The sequence below is a fragment of the Dendrobates tinctorius genome, unplaced genomic scaffold (assembly GCF_039654945.1).
Source record: "Dendrobates tinctorius isolate UK_male_01 unplaced genomic scaffold, ASM3965494v1 ptg000035l, whole genome shotgun sequence".
In the NCBI taxonomy this organism is placed as follows: domain Eukaryota; kingdom Metazoa; phylum Chordata; class Amphibia; order Anura; family Dendrobatidae; genus Dendrobates; species Dendrobates tinctorius.
This window is the reverse complement of record NW_027361703.1, coordinates 4,315,042-4,337,114: the sequence shown is the minus strand read 5'-3', so window position 1 is coordinate 4,337,114 and position 22,073 is coordinate 4,315,042. Positions and strand designations below refer to the sequence as shown.

The following is a 22,073-nucleotide window of genomic DNA, read 5'->3' as shown; positions in this document are numbered from 1 at the left end:
AGAATCCCGATGTGTACCTCCATCAGCGCGCTGGTAACTAAAGTACACAGCGACGCCGCACGCTCGGCGTCGCTGGTGCTGATTGCTGGTGAAGCTGTCTGTTTGACAGCTCACCAGCGATCATGTAGCGACTCACCAGCGATCCTGACACGTTGATATCGTTGTCGGGATCGCTGGTGAGTTGCTATGTGTGACGGGGCCCTTACAAGCTTACTCATCTCAAGATATTGCTTATAACTGGAGAGAATCGGGTAACAGAAATTACTGCAGAGCAGCGCTTTCAAAATGTACACATATCTAAGTAGAATTAAACTTAGGGTTCCAGGTGATGACAGCAGTTATTGTGACTCGCTACGGTAAAGAGATCCTGTCCATGTATTTTACATTTACACACTCAGAATACTTTTACGGTAAGACTGGTCCAAATTAACACATTTCATATGTATTTTAGAGGAGAATAATCACCAATAATTATTGACAAAGTACACAAACTTTCCAAATTGTAATACTTGTTAATAGTGGATTGCAAGCTGTTAACTCTGCATGCGCTGTAAGTTGTAGTTTGTCGTATGCTTTGCTGATAAAACTTACTGTGTTTCCAGCCAAGCTCATCTCTGGCATAATGAAACAGTTCTTTAGTATACTCTAGTATACTTTATTCATGTTCTCTTCTTTTAGTCTTTGATTGGAAAACTACATCATTTTTCCAGGGTCACGTGATGATTTGCATAGGTGCATGGCTGACTACAGTTAGTAGCCCCCAATACACATTAGACTAATGTTACTCGAACCTGCTGATATCTCTGGATTTGGCTGACAGTCCAATGTGTATGGAATGTCCAGGACAATTAATTCCAATTTCAGATTGCAGATCCTTTTGTTCTTCCGGAGTCACCGCCAGACAGGCTGCCCTCTCATAGAGGACACAAGACAAGAGTGCTTGACCAAATGAGAGCTCCTATGTATGAGTAACCCCCCCCCGAGTGATTCATCTTTTGAATGATAGCCATCTAATGTATATGGTGGGCTTAATAAAAAGAATTTTAAAGGACTGTACATTGGTGTTCACTAGTCTGTCCACCTCATTCTGCGAGATCTGCTTAGTTTGCCTCAAGAGTAGCTATAGTACCACACAGTAATGATTAAATCTAACTAAAGTCATGGCCAAAGTAGATATCTTTACTGAAAATATATGATAAGCCACGTGTCAGAGATTGCATCCATTAAGGCTTTGTATTGATCTTCTGATCTAGTAGCTGGACTGAAAATTCAATTTTCTCTATATGGCTTTTAGCCTACTCAAGCAATCCATAGGAAATCTAATTCTAAAATGTAAATAAAAACCTCTGCATTTGATATATGTATGCCTCAGTCATTCTTTATGGCGGTTCAGAGCTCTATTTTATGACTGCCAGGCGACCTTCTGATCATTTACCTCTAATGTATATCTTGAAGATTCTGACTTATCTAATCAGCTGCTGCATTTTATGTGCGTCTTCATTTACTTTGCACTATAAACCTTCAATGAAATAGAGGTACCGATTTTCCCTTATGTAAATGTTGCTGCAATCATTTTTATTGATTGAGCCCTTACTTTATAGTTCTCCTTTACACTAGCTTGTCCTGTCTATATAATAAGGTATGGCACAAATGGCAATCATTTAGATTAAATATTTCTCCATAATTACCGTGCATTAGTCACAGAATTAAGAATTTGTTGTTTCATCCAATTATTTATGTTTGTGTAATACTTTAATATAGCATTCACTGATTATACACTATGTGTGATGTAATACACATATTCAGCTGACATAAAACCAAGTCTGGTTTTGCAAGAGAGCTCCCTTTTGTACTCTGGGAAATATTATGACCACCGATACTAAGTTTTAGCCACAATGTTCCAATAAATGATGGACATTTGTTGTGACAATATGGTTGTCAGCTTACTTTCTTCTTCTGTGTTCTCACCCTGAAGGAAAAGCACTTACATCTTCCGGAGCTGCAGTAATTGATGATGTCTGGAACTCTTGATAAAGTGTGTGCATGTTACTTACTTTGTCTGATACCTGGCTTTATGAGTATTTACATCGATCAGTCATAACATTAAAACCTGGAATTGTGTAGACCCCCCTCTTGCCACCAGAACAGGTCTAACTCATCAAGATATGGATTGCACAATGCCTTTTTAATATGTCCTGTGGTAGCTGGTACCAAACATCAACAACAAAATATTTAAAGCACCACTGCAACATTTTTTTTTAAAGTTCAGCTCTGGAGTGGTGAATTTTTTTCAGCACAGTAGGGTGTGTTATCTTGCTGAATGAGGCCACTGATTTTAGGAAATACTCTTGCCATGAAGGTGTGTACCTGACCTGCATTAATGTGGTTTATGTCAAAGTAATATCGCAAGAGTTCAAGTCCTCTTCCTTTCTGAAGAGTCTAGTTCCATACTTAAGTAAAGAGGAGAACATTGCATGGTGTCATAAGTCTCCTTACGCTGACTTGTCACTCTTCACAAAGAGAACCCCTTCCCCCTCAACCTTAAAGTAACATCTGCATGAATGTTAGGGCCTAAGGCTGGTTTCACACCTGCGTTTTTTTGCGCTGTTATTTAGCGCTAAAAAACGCATGCGTTTTTTCCTATATTTTGCATGGGATGCGCTTATGTGCGCTTACCCATACGTTTGTATGCGTTTTTGTGTGCATGCGTTTTTTTGCAGTGTGCGCTCGGGCGCACAAGATGCAACTTGTTGCATTTTTTGTGCGTCCGACTTGCCCCAAGACACCCATTGTAAGTCTGTGGGTGCGCATACGTGCGCATTGGCATGCGCATGTATGCGTTTTTTTGCGCATGTGTTTTTTTGTTGTATATTGGTTAGACAATGGTTATGGTAAGGGTTAGGGTGAGTTAGGGTTAGTAGAGTCAGGGTTTAGAGTTAGGGTTAGGTTAAGGGTTAGTGGTTAGGGTTAGTTAGGGTTTAGGGTTAGGGTTGGGGTTAGGGTTTGGGTTAGGTTAAGGGTTAGGGTTAAGGGGTAGGGTTAGGGGTTAGTAGGGTTAGGGTTAGGTAAAGGGTTAGGGTTAGTTAGGGTTTAGGGTTAGGGTTACTAGAGTCAGGGTTTAGGGTTAGGGTTAGTACTACTAACCCTAACTAACCCTAACCCCTAACCCTAACCCTAATAATATCTTGATTTTTTTGGTGAGGACAATGTTGAAAAAAACGCAAACGCACTAAAAACGCATACAAACGCATAAAAACGCTGCGTTTTTGAAAAAAACGCAGCGTTTGTATGCGTTTTTTCCATTCATTTTTTGCGCAAAAAAACGCGCAGCAAAAAAACGCAAGTGTGAAAGTAGCCTAAGGATTCCCAGCAAATAATTGTCCAATGCATCTCTCCCTATATCAGCTTTCCCTTCTTCCCATAGGACATCTTAGTTGTCATCTCTTCACCAGTGACATGCACACACAGAGCTGTCCACAAATTCCAGAGACCAGGCCACCTTCTTCTATTCCTCTGTTTCTATTCTGATGTTTACAGACCTATAGTAGACACTTTCCATGGTGATCAGGGCTCAGCAAAGGCTCCCTCACAGGATCTGTCATGGCCAACATTTTTGCTTCAGTAATGCAGCAACTAGGCCTGGACACCCATGAAATCTGTCACTAGTTCACCATTGATCATCCATGGATCACTTTTGGTAGGTAATAACCGCTGTATACTGGGAATACTGGATCTGACATTTTTAATATGGTCTGACCCAGTTGTTACCATTACGCACCCATGAGCCTGCTGCCCAATTTCTTAATCCAAAACAATAACCATTAATCCAAAACATTTACTCCAAGAACAGGCAGTTTATTTGTTGCCTTGTATATGCCAGCTTTTCTATCAGTGCAATTGTAACAGCATAATCAGTATGATTCACTTCACCAGATTTTAAAGTTTTGGCTGATTGGTGAATATTAAATATTATATATAACATCCTACCATTAAAAAATATTAATTAGACAAAAAAAACACTACTTTAGAATCCTGAAGAAAAAAAAATTTGGTTAGCAGTAAGATGGTTCATTGTACACGTTCTTGATGAAAAAAACAATGAACTCCAGGCTAGAAGAAGTGACTGTGTTGTGTTTTGTTATAGACATTGATGAATGTGCTACAGGAAGACACAGCTGCAGTAATGATACTGTTTGCTTCAATTTGGATGGTGGATATGATTGCCGATGTCCACATGGTAAAAACTGTTCTGGAGACTGCATACATGAGGGAAAAATCAAGCATAATGGCCAAATCTGGGTGTTGGAAAATGATCGATGCTCAGTATGTTCATGCCAGGTTAGTTAAACTGATGCTTCCAGTATTTCATTGTTTTTTTTTTCCTATGTTTTACAAAACTCCTGTATAATTAGTATAATTAAATTACTTTTTATGCATTGCCACAGGTGGGGTTGGTAATGTGTCGTCGTATGGTCTGTGATTGTGAAAACCCAACGGTTGACTTGTTTTGCTGTCCTGAATGTGATCCACGACTCAGCAGTCAATGTCTACATCAAAGTGGAGACATTACATATAAAAGTGGAGACACCTGGGTACAGAACTGTCAGCAATGCAGATGTTTGGTAAGTGCAGAAGAAAATGCAAGTTTCTCTGAGATTTCATCATTCAATTCAGTAACATACTGAAAGAGTGAATATTGATATATACATAAAGTGCACATAGGTTCTGCTAGAAATTAATCTCAGAGGAGGACAGAGAAGTAATTGACAGGCTTTAGTCTTCTCCTAATTTTCCTGAAGTCCAATATCTTTTCAGCTGGTTTTGCTTTTTTTTTTTTTTGCTCATCATGACCTGTTATTAAAATTTTTCCTGTTAAGACTTCATTATTCTCCAAACATAACAGGAATTGTGGTTGCTTTCCTCAGTCATATTAGTATTTGTGCCTCATTTTTTCAAAATCTAAAATCCATTGAATGTCTCATGGAAAACACAGTCTCAGAGTTTTTGTTTTTCTTTCTTTCTGCAACACGTAACTTCATGGCATCTTAAGTAGGTCTCTAGGACTTTATAAAATCTTGGAGGTTGAGCCAAAGCATTGAACTCTACATATCTTAGATTTGTCTCTTTTCTCTCGTGACTATCCTGTGTAAATATACAATTTTAGACGCAAACTGTTGGGGAAATGAAAATCCTGCTATGTCATGTCTCCAAAGTATTAGACAACCTAAATGACACCATCTTGCAATCAATTTCAATTTTTCAAATGGGAAGGTAAGTATGTGACACATCAAACTGGTTGAAATTTCACTGGAAATACATTTGTGTGCTTCATGTTTTCGTAATTTTATTTGTTTTCATGGTAAAAGTGATTTTTCTTTAGGCAGGCCAGGTGAAGATTGGCTTTACTCCAAAGAGAATTTGTTAGGGTGAACAAACCACATACAGGTGCATCTCACAAAATTAGCATATCATCAAAAAGTTAATTTCAAGTGTTTATTTCTGTTAATGTTGATGAATTTGGCTTACAGCCATTGAAAACCCAAAAGTCATTATCTCAGTAAGACTGCTTTATAACACCAGCTTGAAAAAAATATTTTTAAAATCCAAAAGTAAATGCAATCAATACTTGGTCGGGGCTCCTTTGTCATCAATTCCTGCATCAATGCGGTATGGCATGGAGGCGATCAGCCTGTGGCACTTCTGGGGTGTTATGGAAGCCCAGGTTGCTATTGTCTCTCATCTTCCTTTTGACAATACCCCACAAATTCTCTATAGAATTAAAGTTAGGTGCGTTTGCTGACCAATCAAGCACAGTGATACTGTTGTCTTTAAACCAGGTATTGGTACTTTTGGCAGTGTGGACAGGTGCCAAGTCCTCCTGGAGAATGAAATTTCCAACTCCAAAAAGCTTGTCGGCAGAGGGAAGTATGAAGTGCTCTAAACTTTCCTGGTAGACGGCCACGCCAACTTTGGTCTTGATAAAACACAGTGGACCTACACCAGCAGTTGGCATGGCTCCCGAAACCATCATTGATTGTGGATACTTCACACTAGACCTTGGAAATCAAGGTCCCAGAGTCTGGAGGAAGAGTGGAGAAACAGACATTCCAAGCTACTTAACGTCTAGTGTGAAGTTTGCAGCATTCAAGATGACCATGCTGGTGTCACGGCCTGGGTTTCTCCTTGCCCAATATATTATGCATAAAATTTGATCACTGTTTCCAAACAATTTCCATTTTATATGAGTGTTTCCTTACTTTTGAGACACCCTGTATTTTCAATGTATAAATAAACTCCTATTTAGCATATGCACCTTATTGCATCTTGTATATTTACTGTATATACTACATTGCATCTTTTACTAAATATTTTGGTGGATGAATATAACAACCACAATAATATTCAATTTAAGACCCTGTACTTAAACAAGTTTTTTTTATTTTTTTTGCAGCAAGGAGAGGTAGATTGCTGGCCTTTGCCATGCCCTGAAGTTGACTGTGAATTTAGCGTGGTTCCAGAGAGTGAGTGTTGTCCACGCTGTATCAATGACCCCTGCCAAGCTGACATAGTACGCAACGACATCACAAAGACATGTGTTGACGAAACAAACGTAGTCCGTTTTACAGGTTCTTCTTGGATTAAGCATGGCACAGAATGTACCCTTTGTCAATGCAAGGTAAAATTTTGGACTTAATATGTATTCATATATGTTGCCCAGTGAAAGGAAAAACATCTAGTATGACCAAAAAATTGCGCAGTAAGGTAAATGAGCTCAAAACAAACCATAAAAGCTGATGTACCACATCTTTTATACTACTTACACCAAATTTACTAGTGTCTATATTCTTGGCTTTAGCTAATTATAGCTCATAATTTGTTTTTTTCAACCCTTTCTTGACCGCTAACTTGTGAGAATTCACTATATTTATATATGTACCTACATGTTCATAATTCTGTTTGTTTTTTTGCAGTTCCATCTAAACCTATAATAAGTACTCCCCCCAAAATCTTAACCCTCTTTGAATATATTTGTAGTAAATATGATTTAATAAATTATAATTAGAAGTTATATTTCTGCCATGGGACAGAAAATTATAATCGTTACAGTTTAATTTCATTTAATAAAAGGAAGCAATTACAGGAAAGCAAAATTAAATATCTGAGCACCACAGAGCAAATAATGGGGCAAATTGACAAGAGTTAATAACTGGATAAGAAGTAAGGTCATAAAGAAAGTAAAAGTAGGGAGTTGAAGGGAAAAATAAATGAGAAAAGTAAAAAAGAAACAGGGAAATGGAATACGTAAAGGTGGTGAAGAAGAAATACTCCCCAGTGCAAATTGTTAAAGTTATGCTATCATGGCAAGAAACTTAAAAATTCTCCTTCTAAGTGCATAAAATAGTAAAAATATAAAAACACGCGGCAACCAAGTCCATAAGCACAAACAAAAGGGTTAACTGAGAAGTTTGCACCAAAGAAGGTATGTATAATCCACTACAGTGAGAGTTACTGTGACCCCTAGTTTATGGTTTCCACAGTTCTAATGTTCTGCTTTAGGCTTTAAAGTCTCACTTCTGCAGGTGTTTTGTGCTCTCATTTTACTACCAATATTCTAGAGATTATGACTTCCTCCTTCCTGCAGAAGTACTGAACCAAAGTAATAGCACGATAGGGATCAATGTTTTATATCAGAAATGAACTACATGAGGTTTAAATCTTATCTACTAGGGAGTAGGTTTTCTGTGATGGCATAACATGAATCAGAATGAAAACGCTCAAACCTGATTACTAGTTGTCATCAAATCTGCTACCATTCAAATTCACCAAACTGTGCAGGTGTTACCGGGAAACTCAATTCACAGGGAAGGTATTTTCTGCTAACTGAATGTTCCTTATTATACTCTGGGATCTCTTCAAACATAAAAATGCAATGTAAAAAAAAAACCTAATACTCACTTCACTGTTGACCTGTCCCGCTAATCCCTCTGGCCACCAACCGGTCCTCTAAGCCTTTCCTTTTCCCCTTTCCAATTTGCATGCATTCTCTTTGGCATCTTCACCCCTGGTCATGACTTCTGACTTGACTGAGGTGAGGATTGTTATTATTATTTTTTATCCATTTGCCTGGCCCCCTACGGTTCATCAAAATGGTGCAGCTAACTTCCATTTTGCTTAATGTCAGCCTCTTTCCTAATTCCCGCAGGACTTCAGTCACTGATGGATAATCCAGCATTATTGATTTGCGTGTGCACTGCCCCCTCTGATAAGATGACCCCAGGCATGTTTTCTGTGATTCACACAATTAGGATTTAAGGTGGTTTTCCACGACAAGGATAGGTCATCAATATCAGATCTGTGGGGCCCCACACCCTGACTTCCACTAATGAGCTGTCACCTCCTCCTACGGTGGCTGGATATAAACAGTGTATAGAGTGGAACAGCAGCGCTCCAACACTCTTTATTGGCAGCTGCCAGATTCTGCGGATCAGCTCCTGTTCCTCAAGAAATCAATTTAAATGTTTATTTTTACAAAAGTTGAATGATTGCACCAGCAACATTTCAGAATACCAAATATTAACAACCTTACAGCAAATTAAAAAAGAAAAATATAGATGTCTCTTTTGACTAAATGACACTAAGAAACTTAATAACGCAAGCACTCGGCAAAACATTTTTCCCTATCTACTGGAATACTGGTCTTTAAAGGGAACCTGTCATAAGACTCATGCTGCTCAATAACACGTTGCAGTGCTTCAGAGAGAAACATGCAATGGTTCGAGCAGCATGAGTCTCGTCAATAAACCGCTCCTGACTACTGCAGGGCAGCCTGCTTTAGTCGTGTTCTACTTTATAGATATCATTCAGTAGACATATAATCCTCCCACTAGCACACGATGGACACCTACGTACTGTAAAGAGAAAGGTTTTTGCAGCACTTAAGAGGATGTAAAAAACCCTGTGGCAGTGCGCTTATCCCACATTCTGGAAGTTACTGCTCTCTTCAGAATAGGATGACTCATTATTAAGTTGCAAGGAAAGTGTTGTTTATACATACAGTGTGTATCTAACAAGCGCAGTGCACAGGAGCGAGTGCTTGTTTCTCCAGGCTGGGACCATACAACTTGTCAATTTGAATACATCTTCTCCATGATGTGTCTCTCGCTGGCTGGTAGAATTTAGAGATGTCAGCCAGTTATGTCACACCATGGCTTTAGGAAATCTCCATGCACAGCTCCTTGGCTGAATAATCTAATGGTTGCGATTGTGAACATCAAGGTTTAAAGAGAAAAGTCTACAAAGAAGACGACAATCTAAGAGCCACAATTGCTATCTTTATTGTTTCCTGCCCATTTAAATTACCAGTGTGCATAATTGGGAACCTAAATATCATTGTCAATAATTGAACCATTCCTAGATGGTAATGATGCATTGCAGATTATCTATTTTATCCTTTGCCCATATCAAATGACTAAGGAAGTAACAACGCAGCTAAGAAATGCATTAGCAGCAGAGCACACAGCAGATACAAGGATTTTATGGTGTTTACACATACAGTGGCATGTAAAAGTATGGGAATCCCTGGTCAAAATTACTGTTATTGTGAGCATTTAAGCAAGTTGAAGATAAAATTATCTCTAAAAGGCCTAAAGTTAATTGTTTTTAAGGCAAAAAAAGTGTGTATATATACACGTGTATATACAGTGTGTATATATATATATATATATATATATATATACATATATGTGGTAATTTTTACAGAAAGGAAAATGGGCCAATGCTAAAATTTTGCCACCCTTGGAGATTTCTGTGCTCAAATAAAAGTTTTGACCATGAGAAAATTTAGCTATGAACTCCAGTCACCTCACTAATGTCAGCGCTAGACACTGCATGGGCATTCTCACGCAGGGGCAGCTGAAGGCTGATATTCTTAGTCTGAGAGGAGGCCAATATCCATGGCCCCTTCCAAGGCTATTAATATCAGCCCACAGCTGTCTGCCTAGACTTTGCTGGTGATTAAAAATAGGACCATGTTATTTTTTTGAGGGTCATCACTTGTTAATAACCAGTAAAGGCTAAGTAGACAGTTGTGAGTTGATATTAATAGCCTGGGAAGCTCCATGTTTGTTTGTTTATTATTCATTTCTCAGGCCATAAACATCAGCCCCCAGCTGTCGGCTTTCCCTCAGCTGGTTATGAAAAAATATGGGTGATCCTACACCATTTAAAAAAAATAACATTAGAAGCATGTAAAACAACTAATAAGCTTGGACACTAAACTACACATGAAAAGAAAATATATGGTCCCTAGATTCTCGTTAAAGTCAGCACTGGTAGAGGCCTACTTATGGTTTTTAAATCCCCCTTTCTATAAATCGTTTTATATTATTTTCCAAATTATTACTTCGAACTACACAATTACATGTTTGTCTAAATGGCAAATAAAAAAGTCAATTATAATTGCTAAAATTTAAATTTATTATGGACAAAAAATATCAAAATGAAAATAGACATATTTCTGTCATATGCCAAACCATGGCAAATAAAAATTTAAATATTAATTCAAGACAAAGCAAAATGGGAAACAAACAACAAACAGACATTACAAATTATAATAAGGCTAGGTTCACATTTGTGGATGGCAGAGCTGCAGAGGGCTGCAGACTTCCTCAGTGAAGCTCCGCCCACTGCCGCACCTCCTCCGGTCAGCTCTGCCTATGTCTGCATGCGGCCTGCGTACCTATCTTTAACATTGGGTACGCAGGTCATGCAGATGTATGCAGATGCCGCCGCATGCGTCATTTTGACGAAACGGCGACCGCATCAAATTCCAACATTTTGCATTTGACGCGGCTCGCTGCATCGTCAAAACGATGCATGCGGCGGCATCCGCATACATCTGCATGGCCTGCGTACCCAATGTTAAAGATAGGTACGCAGGCCGCATGCAGACATAGGCGGAGCTGACCGGAGGAGGTGTGGCAGTGGGCGAAGCTTCACAGAGGAAGTCCGCAGCCCTCTGAAGCTCAGCCATCAGCAAATGTGAACCTAGCCTAGAAGGTGAGTAGCAACAACAGGTGTGGAGACAAAGGGAGTGAGGGAAGAGGAGTAAAAAGGTTGAATACCCCATGGTAGGGTTGGGTAGGTATGGGTTGTCTGGCCCAAATATACCACGCTCCTGCTGTGGTTCAGTTTGCTTCAGTGGCTGTGGTGTCATCTCAGCATACAAATGAGTATTAGATTTTTCTTGGGCCTTATCTTCTGGGTGTGGCCCATCATTCCAACAAGACATAGGTGTTTGGGTCAGCAGACATGGTGGTAAGTGGGTTGTTGGCTGATAAGATGGCTGGACTAGAGGAGGTGGCAGTGGCTGCCGGGTGACTGGAACTGGAGGAGGTGGTGGTGGCTGCCACATGGCTGGCACTGGAGGAGTTGGTGCTGGCGGCTTTCAGAAGACTGGCACTGGAGGAGGTGGTGGTAGCGGGTGGGAGGCTGGCACTGGAGGTGGTGGCTGCCATGCTGGTTTCTCTACTGACTGCCCTTCTTGAAGGTCCAATGGCCGCTTTTGTTGGCCTCCAAAAGCTGCCACCTTTTGAGGAGTTCAAAAAACGGAATTGGAAAATTTGGAGATATTGCAGCAGCCAAAATTATTTGGAGGCTCCTCTTCATCTTGGCCCCAGCTCCAGCCTCCAAGTCAGGATCCTCACCAGCCTATAGCACCTCCGAGCTGGAGGTAGTTCCCTTTTTTCACAGGCTAGTGCTGTAAAGTGAGGAATGACAGAGAATAAATTTTTTTGCCATGAAAAATCATACTCAAAGCATTGCAAACAACAAGCTGAAAAAGGTAACCACTTACTGGCGAAGATCTAGGACTTAGGCCAAAAACTGCTGCCGGTCATAATACAGGAATATCCTTTTTTCAAAGGCCACATCACCACTCTTGCTCCACTTTTGTCTGTCACAGCGGAACTGGTCCCGGCGACTTTTCTAACATTGTGTCACTAACCCCACTGAAAAGAAAAGTGGAAGATAATAGATAAAATTAATGTAGGTAAAAGATGTTCTATGCAATAACATGTATAATGTGTCTTCTAAGATCACTGCTAGTGTGGTGTTTAGTTTTCTTTGTGTTTTCTATTGTTTACGTTGGCTAGCTGAATTTGTTCTTTTATTGTTTTTTTTGTGGATACATAATGTTTATGATTAAATATTTTTTGTCTTTCACCTCACCTACAAAATTACACATATTCAGACAATTATAATGTGCCTTTCATATTTGTCGTACTTACGTATATCCACTTAGACCTGTTGTGAGCTGCGTTCAAAATTCGAATACAGTTGGCAACAAATATGGGTCCATGCTGCATGCCTGCGACCCAGGTCCCCATAACGATTATCCCTGCTGTCCCACAAGTCTGGCCTTTGATGCACAAGAACCAGCATCATTTCCACATTGATGGTGGGAGCCATATTGATTGGTTTCCGTGAGATATGGGTTTTTTCCCTTTATAACATCCCTTGTGTCAAATGATAAGCTTCCTGGAGTTTCCAAAAGAAATTTCCTGTGTTTTTTGTTATTAGGTGCGCTTTATATTGAGGCAGGACGGATGGCATACGTATGGTCCCAGTGCTGTGCAAATTTTTTCTCGCACCCACTGACTTGCATTGCCGAGTCTCCTCCAATATACGCGGTCACTCGCAGCATGCTGCAATCTGTTTCTCAGTCCGATCCAAAATGAGAAAAAAAATCGCAGATCAACACAGATTTAGTGATGCGCAAAACCCTAGATATTCGGATCCAGTGGGTTTAGCCAGCCAATTAAAAAAAAGTTTGGTTCGTGTACCAGAAGAGTACCCGAACCCAAACCAGGACCCAGTTGAGATGAATGGGGGGCCGGAACATCCGTTATTTGCCACATTGTCATCTGCGTGGCAAACACTGCCACTGTAAGATCATTACCACCAGTCAGAGAGTTGCAGTTCCCACGCTGTCAGATGACAGCATGAGCCAGCAGCTGTGACTGTCGGTAAAAAGTTTACTGTTAGTCACAGAGGAGTCAACTGATGGGAGTACTACTCCCATCAGCTTACACCTGCTGTCAATGATAATAGTGAGAATAGAAGCCACTGATGGGGGTATTTATCAGTCAGTGCCTGCGCTATAAATAAATAGAACAGACCCCACATTATTTTTTTTATTTTTGATAACCAGTATGGCAAACCTGACAGATGTGGGCTGCAACCCTCAACTGTCAGTTTTATCATGGCTGTTATCAAGAATAAAGGGGTCCCCACACTATTTTTTAAAAATTGTTTAAATAACTTGAATGGCAAGGGGTCCTAACCCATTTTTGACAACCTACCAAGCTAAAGCAGACAGCTGGGGGCTGGTATTCTCAGGCTGGTAAGGGGCCATGTGTATTGACACCCCAGCCTAAAAATGGCAGCTGCCAGCAGCCCCAGAAAAGGTGCATCTATTAGATTGCCAACTCTAGCGCTTTGCCCAGCTCTTCCCGCTTGCCCTGTAGTGGTGGCAAGTGGGGTAATAGTTGTGGAGTTGATGTCAGCTGTTCCATGGCTGCTAAAATAAAGCCCACTTGTTAGTAATGGAGAGGCGTCTATAAGATGAATGACACAGACTCCTTCTGTTTGACGTAAAGGTAGAAACCATTCCATTGAAGCCTTGTCCATGTAAAAAACAGAAAATAATAGACAACAAAAATATTCACCTTACTCCTAATCCACCATTGCCCATGTCCTCTGTAAAAAAGAAAAATGATAAACAACCATATCTCTCACCTGTTCGAAGTGCAGCTAATCCATAGTGTCCCACAACAATTTGGATGATTTGGAGAGCAGTCACTTTAGTAACCCCTCTCCCCATCATCCATCTTATACTGACAGGAGTGATATGCTCCTGTCAGCGTCTAGCGCTGAGCTCCTGTGAGAAAGTTCACCAAAGTTCAAAACTGAACTCCGGTGAACTTACTGCACCGCTGCATGAGAAATTTATCATGCAGCATCGCAATAAGTAAGTTAGTTCACTGGGGTTCAACTATGAACTCTGGTGAAGTTTCTCACCGCAGTTCAGTGCTAGACACTGACAGGAGCGATTACTATGGGGTTAGTAATGGATAAGCATTTTATATATGCCTATCCATTACTAACCCCCAGGCTTGATGTCACCTGACAATACAAAGGTGACATTAACCCCCAACCCTATTACCCCAATTGCCACCAGCACAGGGCAAGTGGGAAGAGCAAGGCTAAGTGCCAGATTTGGCGCAACTTATTGATGTGCCATTTCTGGGGTGGATGAGGCCTGATGTTTTTAGCCTGGGAGGAGAGCCAATTTCCCAGTCCCTTCCCTGGCTATTAATATGAACCCACAGCTCTCTGTTTTATCTTTGCTAGTTTGAAATTATGGGGACCCCGGATAATTTTTTTTCTGGGATCCACCATAAAATAACCAGTGCCCGTTGCACTGCAGCGCTCTGACAGGCGGTAATAATTTCACAGCTCCGGTCCATCTCCTGCACTTTGTGACCTGCTGTCTATGTTTCATAGAACAAGCCAGAGGTCACTAATCAATGTAAGCCTGTGAGAGCCTTGTTCTGACTTTTTCTGGCTCTCATAGACTTGCATTGAAAGCTTGTGACGTAACTTCATATTTCTGGCCAGTCAGAAGCTGCGCTCACAAGATGGAGTCGCAGGACCGGAGCGGAAAATGACCAGGAACAGATGACTTATGTTTAAAGCACCACTCCAGCAGTAAAAAAACACACAATGTTGGAGTGGTGTTTTAACCCATTACATGCCAAATCAATAACAATTTAATCCAAGGAGTTAAAATAAAGGAAGGGGGTGACTTCATAAGCCCTTAAACCTTAAATAAAAAAAAGTGATGGCTCTCAGTAATAAAAAACAAATTATTCTCAGGTGATTTTATTGAGCAAAAATAATAAAGCATTTTATACATTTTATAAATTTGGTATTGTTGCAATCATACTGACTGCACGGCAAATTAAATCCAAAAACGCAAAACCCCAAGAATTATGGAATTTGCAGTTTTTTTGGCATTCTTCCAAAGTATTTGTTTACAAAATCTAATCAATTAATTATGTGAACCCCAAAATAGTAATATTTAAAACACTACTTGTCCTGCAAAATACAATCAAGTCCTAATACAGAAAAAAATGTTATTACTTATGGAATAGAAGGTTAAAAAATGGAAAAATGCTAGGTCCTAACAAGGGTTGTCAATTACTTTAGTTAGTTAAAAAAATTAAAACAGCCAAGTGCTGTATAAGAATAACAAATAGCATATACGCACCTACTAATCCTCATCCGCTCCTTTACTACCGCTTTCCAGGATCCTCACTGGTATTGCTGAAATCAGTAAATAGCTACATTGGTCATATGTCTATACATTTAGGGATGGATCTTGGGCCTGGGCAGTGGTACCATCGGAGTAATGGGAGATTGTTGGAAAAGTATATACTATTTGTTATTTTTACACAGTGGTAAGCTCTCTTTTATGGTCCAAAATAGGTCTGTCCTTAAGGAGTTAAATTGAGATCTTCAAGATTGACAGTGTCTGTATCACTGCACTAAATTCTGGCCCACAATTTAATAAATCAATCTAAAATAAAATAGGTGAACCAGTGTATTACCCAACTAAAAAATAAAGAAATAAATATAATCTGTGTTTTGCATTTGTACCAATTTTTTTTGGTGTGTTCTGCCCATCCGCCCTCCGGCCCCACATAGCGGTGCTTTTCCCAGTTTTGATGACATATATTTGCTTAATGTCAGAATAGAACATGAACATTGCACATATGTCAAATGTAATATCTAATATCTAATGCATCCTATTATAGTACAGAGCATGTCCTAACCATTCGTTTTAATATGCAGCAAATAATTCACTCATACGAGTAATGCCAAGTACCTAGAGAAATTGCTTCAAGTGAAGGTATCGGCAGAGATGACATTTTATTCCTTCATGTTTTATACATTACCTTTGATAGCATTTTAATGAATACACCATACTGGATATTAAAACATCAGTATCATCGAATAAATGACTCGCTTTCTTCCATATTATTTTTCTTATGTGCATGCTAAGCTTTTTCAGTAGATTATTTTTAATGGTACTTGGACATCTCATTAGATTCTTTGTCTGCACTTTGTTCTTGTAGAAAGTGACGCATTAATATGGAGTATCCTCTGTGCTTCAGATGACAGCAGTTCATGTAATTTAGCGCTTTAGAATTAAAACACCATGACTTTTGGATATTGGATGGTTGTCACTCTTAAAGGGATTGTTTCACTATGACAACCTCTATCTCTTTACCCAATGGGTCAAGAAAGGGGATTCCTCCAATCAAAACCTCCTTTATTAACCAGAGCATATGTTCTAGGAATGAAATGCTTAATGTAATGCTACAGGGTAGAGATGAGCGAATCAAGCAAAATTCAAACTCAAATTTAATGTCCCTTAATATGCAGTGGAGTTTCTTCAACACCAGAATATCATAAGCAAAAGAAGTAAAAATACTTTCCTGCTTTGAGCAGGGAGTTGGACCAGATGGCCCAGGAGGTCCCTTCCAACTCTACGATTCTATGATTATACTCACCTTACCGCTCACCTCTCTGGCCCCTCCACTCCTCGCTGTCACCTGGAGATTATCACATCTTTTTATCACAGCTGCAGATGCTGAATCCTTGGACTCCTCATGCTAGGTCAGGACATCTGGCTTTGATGAGGCCCAGGATAGTTGTGCGCAAGCACACGTGAGGTCATGACGCCACAACCTTGCACAAGTATGACAATAAGTATCCTGGATCTCAGGATTTTCATAAGATGCAACAAGGACTAAATGGTGGGGAGTGGAGAAGACGGTGAAGTGAGCAGTAAGGTGAGTATAAGTATGTTTTTTATTTTTTAACCTGTTGATGGCCTTTTAAGGTCCAGAAAAATTTAGGCTGGTGGCCACTGTTTTGCTGAAACGTATTACGAAAAATCTGCATTTTGACGAATGCGTATTTTTGTATTATGTTCAAGTAGAATTGAATGCTTCTTCAATATTAGCTCATCTGTAATACAGGAGAACTTCTTAGCTAGAGCCCACTTTGGTGAAAACAGCTCATTGCTGGAGGTTAGAGAAACCAAAAGGGGTCTTTGTGAAAACTTTTTAAGAAAAGTAGCCCAAATTTGCAACTATAGAATACAAAATAAATACATATAATATTTTATTTTAGCTTTATTTAATATCACATTTATTTAATAGAAAAGTGGTGCACAAATTGGAATAGTAGATACTTTGAGATACATTTCCGGCAATCTGGAATACAACATATAGATATGAAGCAATGGAGGGAAGGAACACCCTTGCTTGATATTCTAGATGAGTAAATTAAAATAAAACTTTCTTAACAGTGTTAATGGACCAATTTCACCCATGATTAGTCTGATCACACCAGTCCACAAAAATTATAGCATTATCATTGTCAGCTAGATGGTCTATATTTTTCTGGAGTTTCATCTTCATCAGTCAAGCAGAGAGGTTTATGAAGTACTTTAGTAATTATATTATTTTTGTATGAAGTTAAATCAAGATAATTCCTTATTATTACAGGGAGAAAAGGACATCTGAAACCATACTATTTTCATTAGTAGTTGTGGAATCTCTTATGTCTTCTTCAATTGTGTGACAAATTAATGCATATCATTAATCTACATTGACAAGCTATTATATCGACAATGAGCAAATATAATTTTATTATATGATGCAAGTTATTAACCTTTTATTTCTATTTGTTTCCACAGAATGGCCATATGTGTTGCTCTGTAGATCCACAGTGCCTTCAGGAGCTGTGAGGATGACTAACTACTCCTTCAGAAGGCTCATGGGTTACGAATGTTTTTTTCATAAAAGACCTGACACCAAATAAAAATTACATAATTGGAACTGATGTATTATAGTGTGCAGACAAATCTCCTGGTTCAAGAAGAATTCCAACTGATAACAGCCAGTATATGGAAGGTTTTACCTTTGATTTTGTTATACTTGAGGCCAAATATAGAACAGTTGCGACTGACCTTTTTGTGCAGGATGTCCTTTGGGAATCTAGTACATGACCATGTTTTTTAAATGAGAAGATCAACCAAACATTCTAATGTATAAACCAATGGAACTGTTCATGTATAAAGATGAACCTAAGCACCTTTTCATAAGATTTTATGCCAGCTATTGCTTGAAAACCATGGATTACCTGGAAAATAGTATTACACACATCAGTTCTCATGTTTCTAAAAATATAAAAAATAGAATGTGCCACCGCTCTGTGCACCAAGTCCTTGAACATGAACTTGGCATATCTAATTGCTCTTTAAAACTTTCATCACTCTTCATCAACTGCACATAATTTTCTCACTGAAATATTTTATTACATATTGTAGAAAGTGTTTTTGCAAATGATAAAAGATTTAAGATATATCGTGTTATGGGCACCTCATACTCCTTGGTAAACAGATATTTATGTACTGGCATGGTAAAAAAAATGTGTTTTGAAGGGAAAATTACCATCCATGTTTTCTTTTCTTCTTTTTTTGCACTTATTTCCTTATTTCTTGATTGGATTGGTTTAGTATAATCGTGTTCTTGTGAAGATTGAAATAAATGTTTCTCTCACATACAATTTTGGATTTTAATGTATTCTTTTTTGTTTCATACTTGACTATATTTACACAAAAAAGGAATAAGAGCAGAACAATAGAACTATAGCCTGGTTCTTTATGACATATATCTGTTTGACCCACAGGAAGTCAAAACTAAAATTTCTGGACAGATTTTGCAAACTTGGATGACACTTGTTAATGAATTGTACAAAATTAACTGAAACATTAATTCCAACCCTTAAAGAGGGCCTATCAGCAGAATATTCCATCATTGAGTTTGTTGCGATGATGATGCTGGCGTAGTAAGCTTTTAATGATGTTGGGGGAGTCAGTAAATTGATCTTGCAGTGTCATCAGGAGCTCACTGTACAGGCGCCATCCATTCTGGTCAAGTGAACCCAGGCAATGATATTGCCAGGAAATGCAGGTCACTGAAAGAGGCGCGACCTGTCAATCAATGACAGGAGGCCGGCAATGGGTGATAAAATATAGCAGAGCTGGTGAGTGAAGCACCCATCCTGATGCATTTGAGAATAAAACTTCAAGAATACATTACAAAATAAAATTTTACTAGAAAGGTATGAATGTAATGACCAATAAAGGGGCTTTATACTTGTAGCATAGTAACATAGTTTTGGACCTTATGTCCATCTAGTTCAGCCTATTTTTAGTGCAGCTGTTCTACATTGTTGATCCTGGGGAAGGCAAAAGACCCACAGAGTAGAAGCCAATTTTCTCCATAGGGAAAAAAAATTCCTTCCCCTAAGCTGAGTCAACCATCTATCTATAATATTACGTTATTCGTAACCTTCTATACTGTTACTCACAAGAAAAGCATCCATTCCTTTCTTAAATTCATTCAGTGAGTTGGCCATCACCACTTCCTCAGGAAGAGAATTTCAGAGCCTCACTGCTCTTACCGTGAAGAACCCTCTTCTATGCTGGTGCAGAAATTGTCTTTCCTCCAGACGAAGAGAATGCCCCCTTGTTCTTGTCACAGTCATTGGTACAAACAGTTCATTGGAGAGATCTCTGTATTGCCCTCTGATATACTTGTACATATATATTAGGTCTCCCCTATGTCTTCTCTTTTCTAGAGTAAATAGACCTAATTTTGATAACCTTTCTGGGTATTGTAGTGAACCAACTCCATTTATCATTTTAGTAGCCCGCCTTTGAACCCTTACAAGTTCAGTAATGTCTTTCTTGAGCACCGGCGTCCAAAATTGCACACAATACTCCAAGTGTGGTCTGACGAGTGATTTGTACAGAGGGAGAATTATGTTTTCATCTCGTGTCCCTAGACCTCTTCTAATGCATCCCATGACCCTATTTGCTTTGGTGGCAGCTGCCTGACACTGGGCACTCCAATTTAGCTTCTAATTGACTGAGATGCCTAAGTCTTTTTCCATGTCTGATTTCCCCAGCAGTTTCCCATTTAGTAAGTAATTGTAGCATCTGTTTCTCCTTCCCATGTGCATAACCTTACACTTATCTGTGTTAAACCTCATTTGCCATTTTTCAGCCCAATTCTCCAATTTACTCAAATCTGTCTGTAGTTTGTGTTAACTACCTTACATAATTTTGTATCATCGGCAAATATTGATATTTTACTGTGTAAGCCATCCACTAGATCATTAATAAATATATTAAATAGTAGGGGACCCAATACAGAACCCTGTGGTACCCCACTAGTAGCCCTGGCCCAATCTGAGTATGCACCATTAATAACCACTCTTTGTTTTCTATCACTAAGCCAGCTACCTACCCATCAACACACATTTTCCCCTAGCCCAAGCTTTCTCATCTTACTTACCAATCTTTTATGTGGGACAGTGTCAAATGCTTTAGAGAAGTCACGATAAATGACATCTAATGATTTTCCTTGGTCCATTTGAGAGCTTACATCCTCATAGTGTGACGTCTGCCTGCGGTCTGGACTGCAGCCAGACAGCACCCCGAGAAACACTGATACCCTTTACCCCTATACAGGGATCTGGATTTATAGCAGAGCCCAGGAGGCACTGTCTGAATAGGAGCAATGACCAGAGCAGGACGGTCGCCAGAAAGGTGTTCCAATACAGGACACAGAGGCAATGATATCCGAGACTAAACCAGTCAGGCAGCAACGGTACAAAAACAGTAGACAGTAGCAGAGTCAGATTCCAGGCCGAAGCCAGAGTCATAAACCAGGAGAGTCGCAGAGGTACAGAATCGTTAGGCAGAAGCAGAGTCAGAATCCAGGCTGAAGTCAGAGTCATAAACCAGGAGAGTCGCAGAGGTACAGAATCGTTAGGCAGAAGCAGAGTCAGAATCCAGGCCGAAGTCAGAGTCATAAACCAGGAGAGTCGCAGAGGTACAGAATCGTTAGGCAGAAGCAGAGTCAGAAGTCCAGGCAAAAGTCAGAGTCAGTCAACAGCAATTCACACAGTAACACGCAGGGGAACCAAGAATATATCCGGCGGCTTGCAAGCCCAGTCCAAAGGTATTTGAGGGATCAGGTCATCCCTCACAGGCTCCCGGGCTGATGATGTCATCAGGACCGCCCCCAGGACCAGACCTGATGACGATGCACCAACCCCTTCATGACTGACAGAGGAGCGGGGTCTGTGTCCACTAGACGCCTGCGCAGAAGCCCTTTCACTGTTGCCGCCATTACTCGGGCGCGAGCCACGGCGCCTCCTAGTGGCTGAGGGCGGAACAGCAGGCCCTGAATTCGACGATGACATGTCAGTCCGGCGCCTCCTGGTAGCCGAGGCCTGGACAGCAGGCCCTGAGCCCGAGGGCGGCGTGACAGTCCGTCGCCTCCTAGTGGCTGAGGGCGGAACAGCAGGCCCCGAGTCTGACGGCGACGTGACAGTACCCCCCTCTCCAGGAGGGGCCTCCGGACCCTCAAAACCCAGTTTGTCAGGGTGCCTTGGCATGGACGTTCCCCGCAGGAACCCAGGACCTTTCTTTTGGGCCGTAGCCCTTCCAGTGTACCAGATACTGTACTGAGCCCCTCACAAGGCGGGAGTCAAGGATACCCTGGACTTCATACTCCAGAGCTCCCCCGACCGAAACAGGAGGAGGAGGGGACTGAACAGGGTGAATGGGAGAACGATAAGGTTTGAGGAGAGACCTGTGGAATACGTTAGGCAATTTGAATGACTGTGGAAGTTTTAAGCGGAAGGCTACTGGGTTAACCACCTCGATAATTTCGTATGGGCCAATGAACCTGGGACCTAGTTTGGCGGATGGTACCTTAAGCTTGATATTTTTTGTAGAGAGCCAAACCTTGTCGCCAACTCCCAGGTGCGGCCCCTTAGATCGTCGTCTATTTGCAGCCGAAGCCTGTCTAACCTGAGCCCCTTTCAAATTTGAATTAACCTCAGACCATATCGTTTTTAGC

At 40.2% G+C, this 22,073-nt stretch overlaps 1 protein-coding gene and 1 long non-coding RNA gene across 3 annotated transcripts in view; one reads left to right on the top strand and one right to left on the bottom strand.

Moving 5' to 3' along the window:
* The window catches only part of NELL2 (neural EGFL like 2), a 549,962-nt gene extending 531,260 nt beyond the window's left edge, over window positions 1-18,702 (top strand). For both annotated transcript variants that reach the window (XM_073573236.1, XM_073573234.1), the window contains 4 exons: window positions 4,145-4,338; window positions 4,446-4,622; window positions 6,452-6,676; window positions 17,831-18,702. In XM_073573236.1, coding sequence (XP_073429337.1) covers window positions 4,145-4,338; window positions 4,446-4,622; window positions 6,452-6,676; window positions 17,831-17,881 — 647 coding nt within the window. In that variant the 3' untranslated portion in view covers window positions 17,882-18,702. The remainder of the gene's footprint in view (window positions 1-4,144; window positions 4,339-4,445; window positions 4,623-6,451; window positions 6,677-17,830) is intronic.
* On the bottom strand, window positions 11,065-13,114 carry LOC141087623 (uncharacterized). Its single transcript, XR_012231703.1, has 2 exons — window positions 11,855-13,114; window positions 11,065-11,758 (listed from the first exon to the last, which is right to left on the bottom strand). It is a non-coding gene; the product is annotated as an uncharacterized lncRNA (long non-coding RNA).
* Window positions 18,703-22,073: the final 3,371 nt, after the last annotated feature.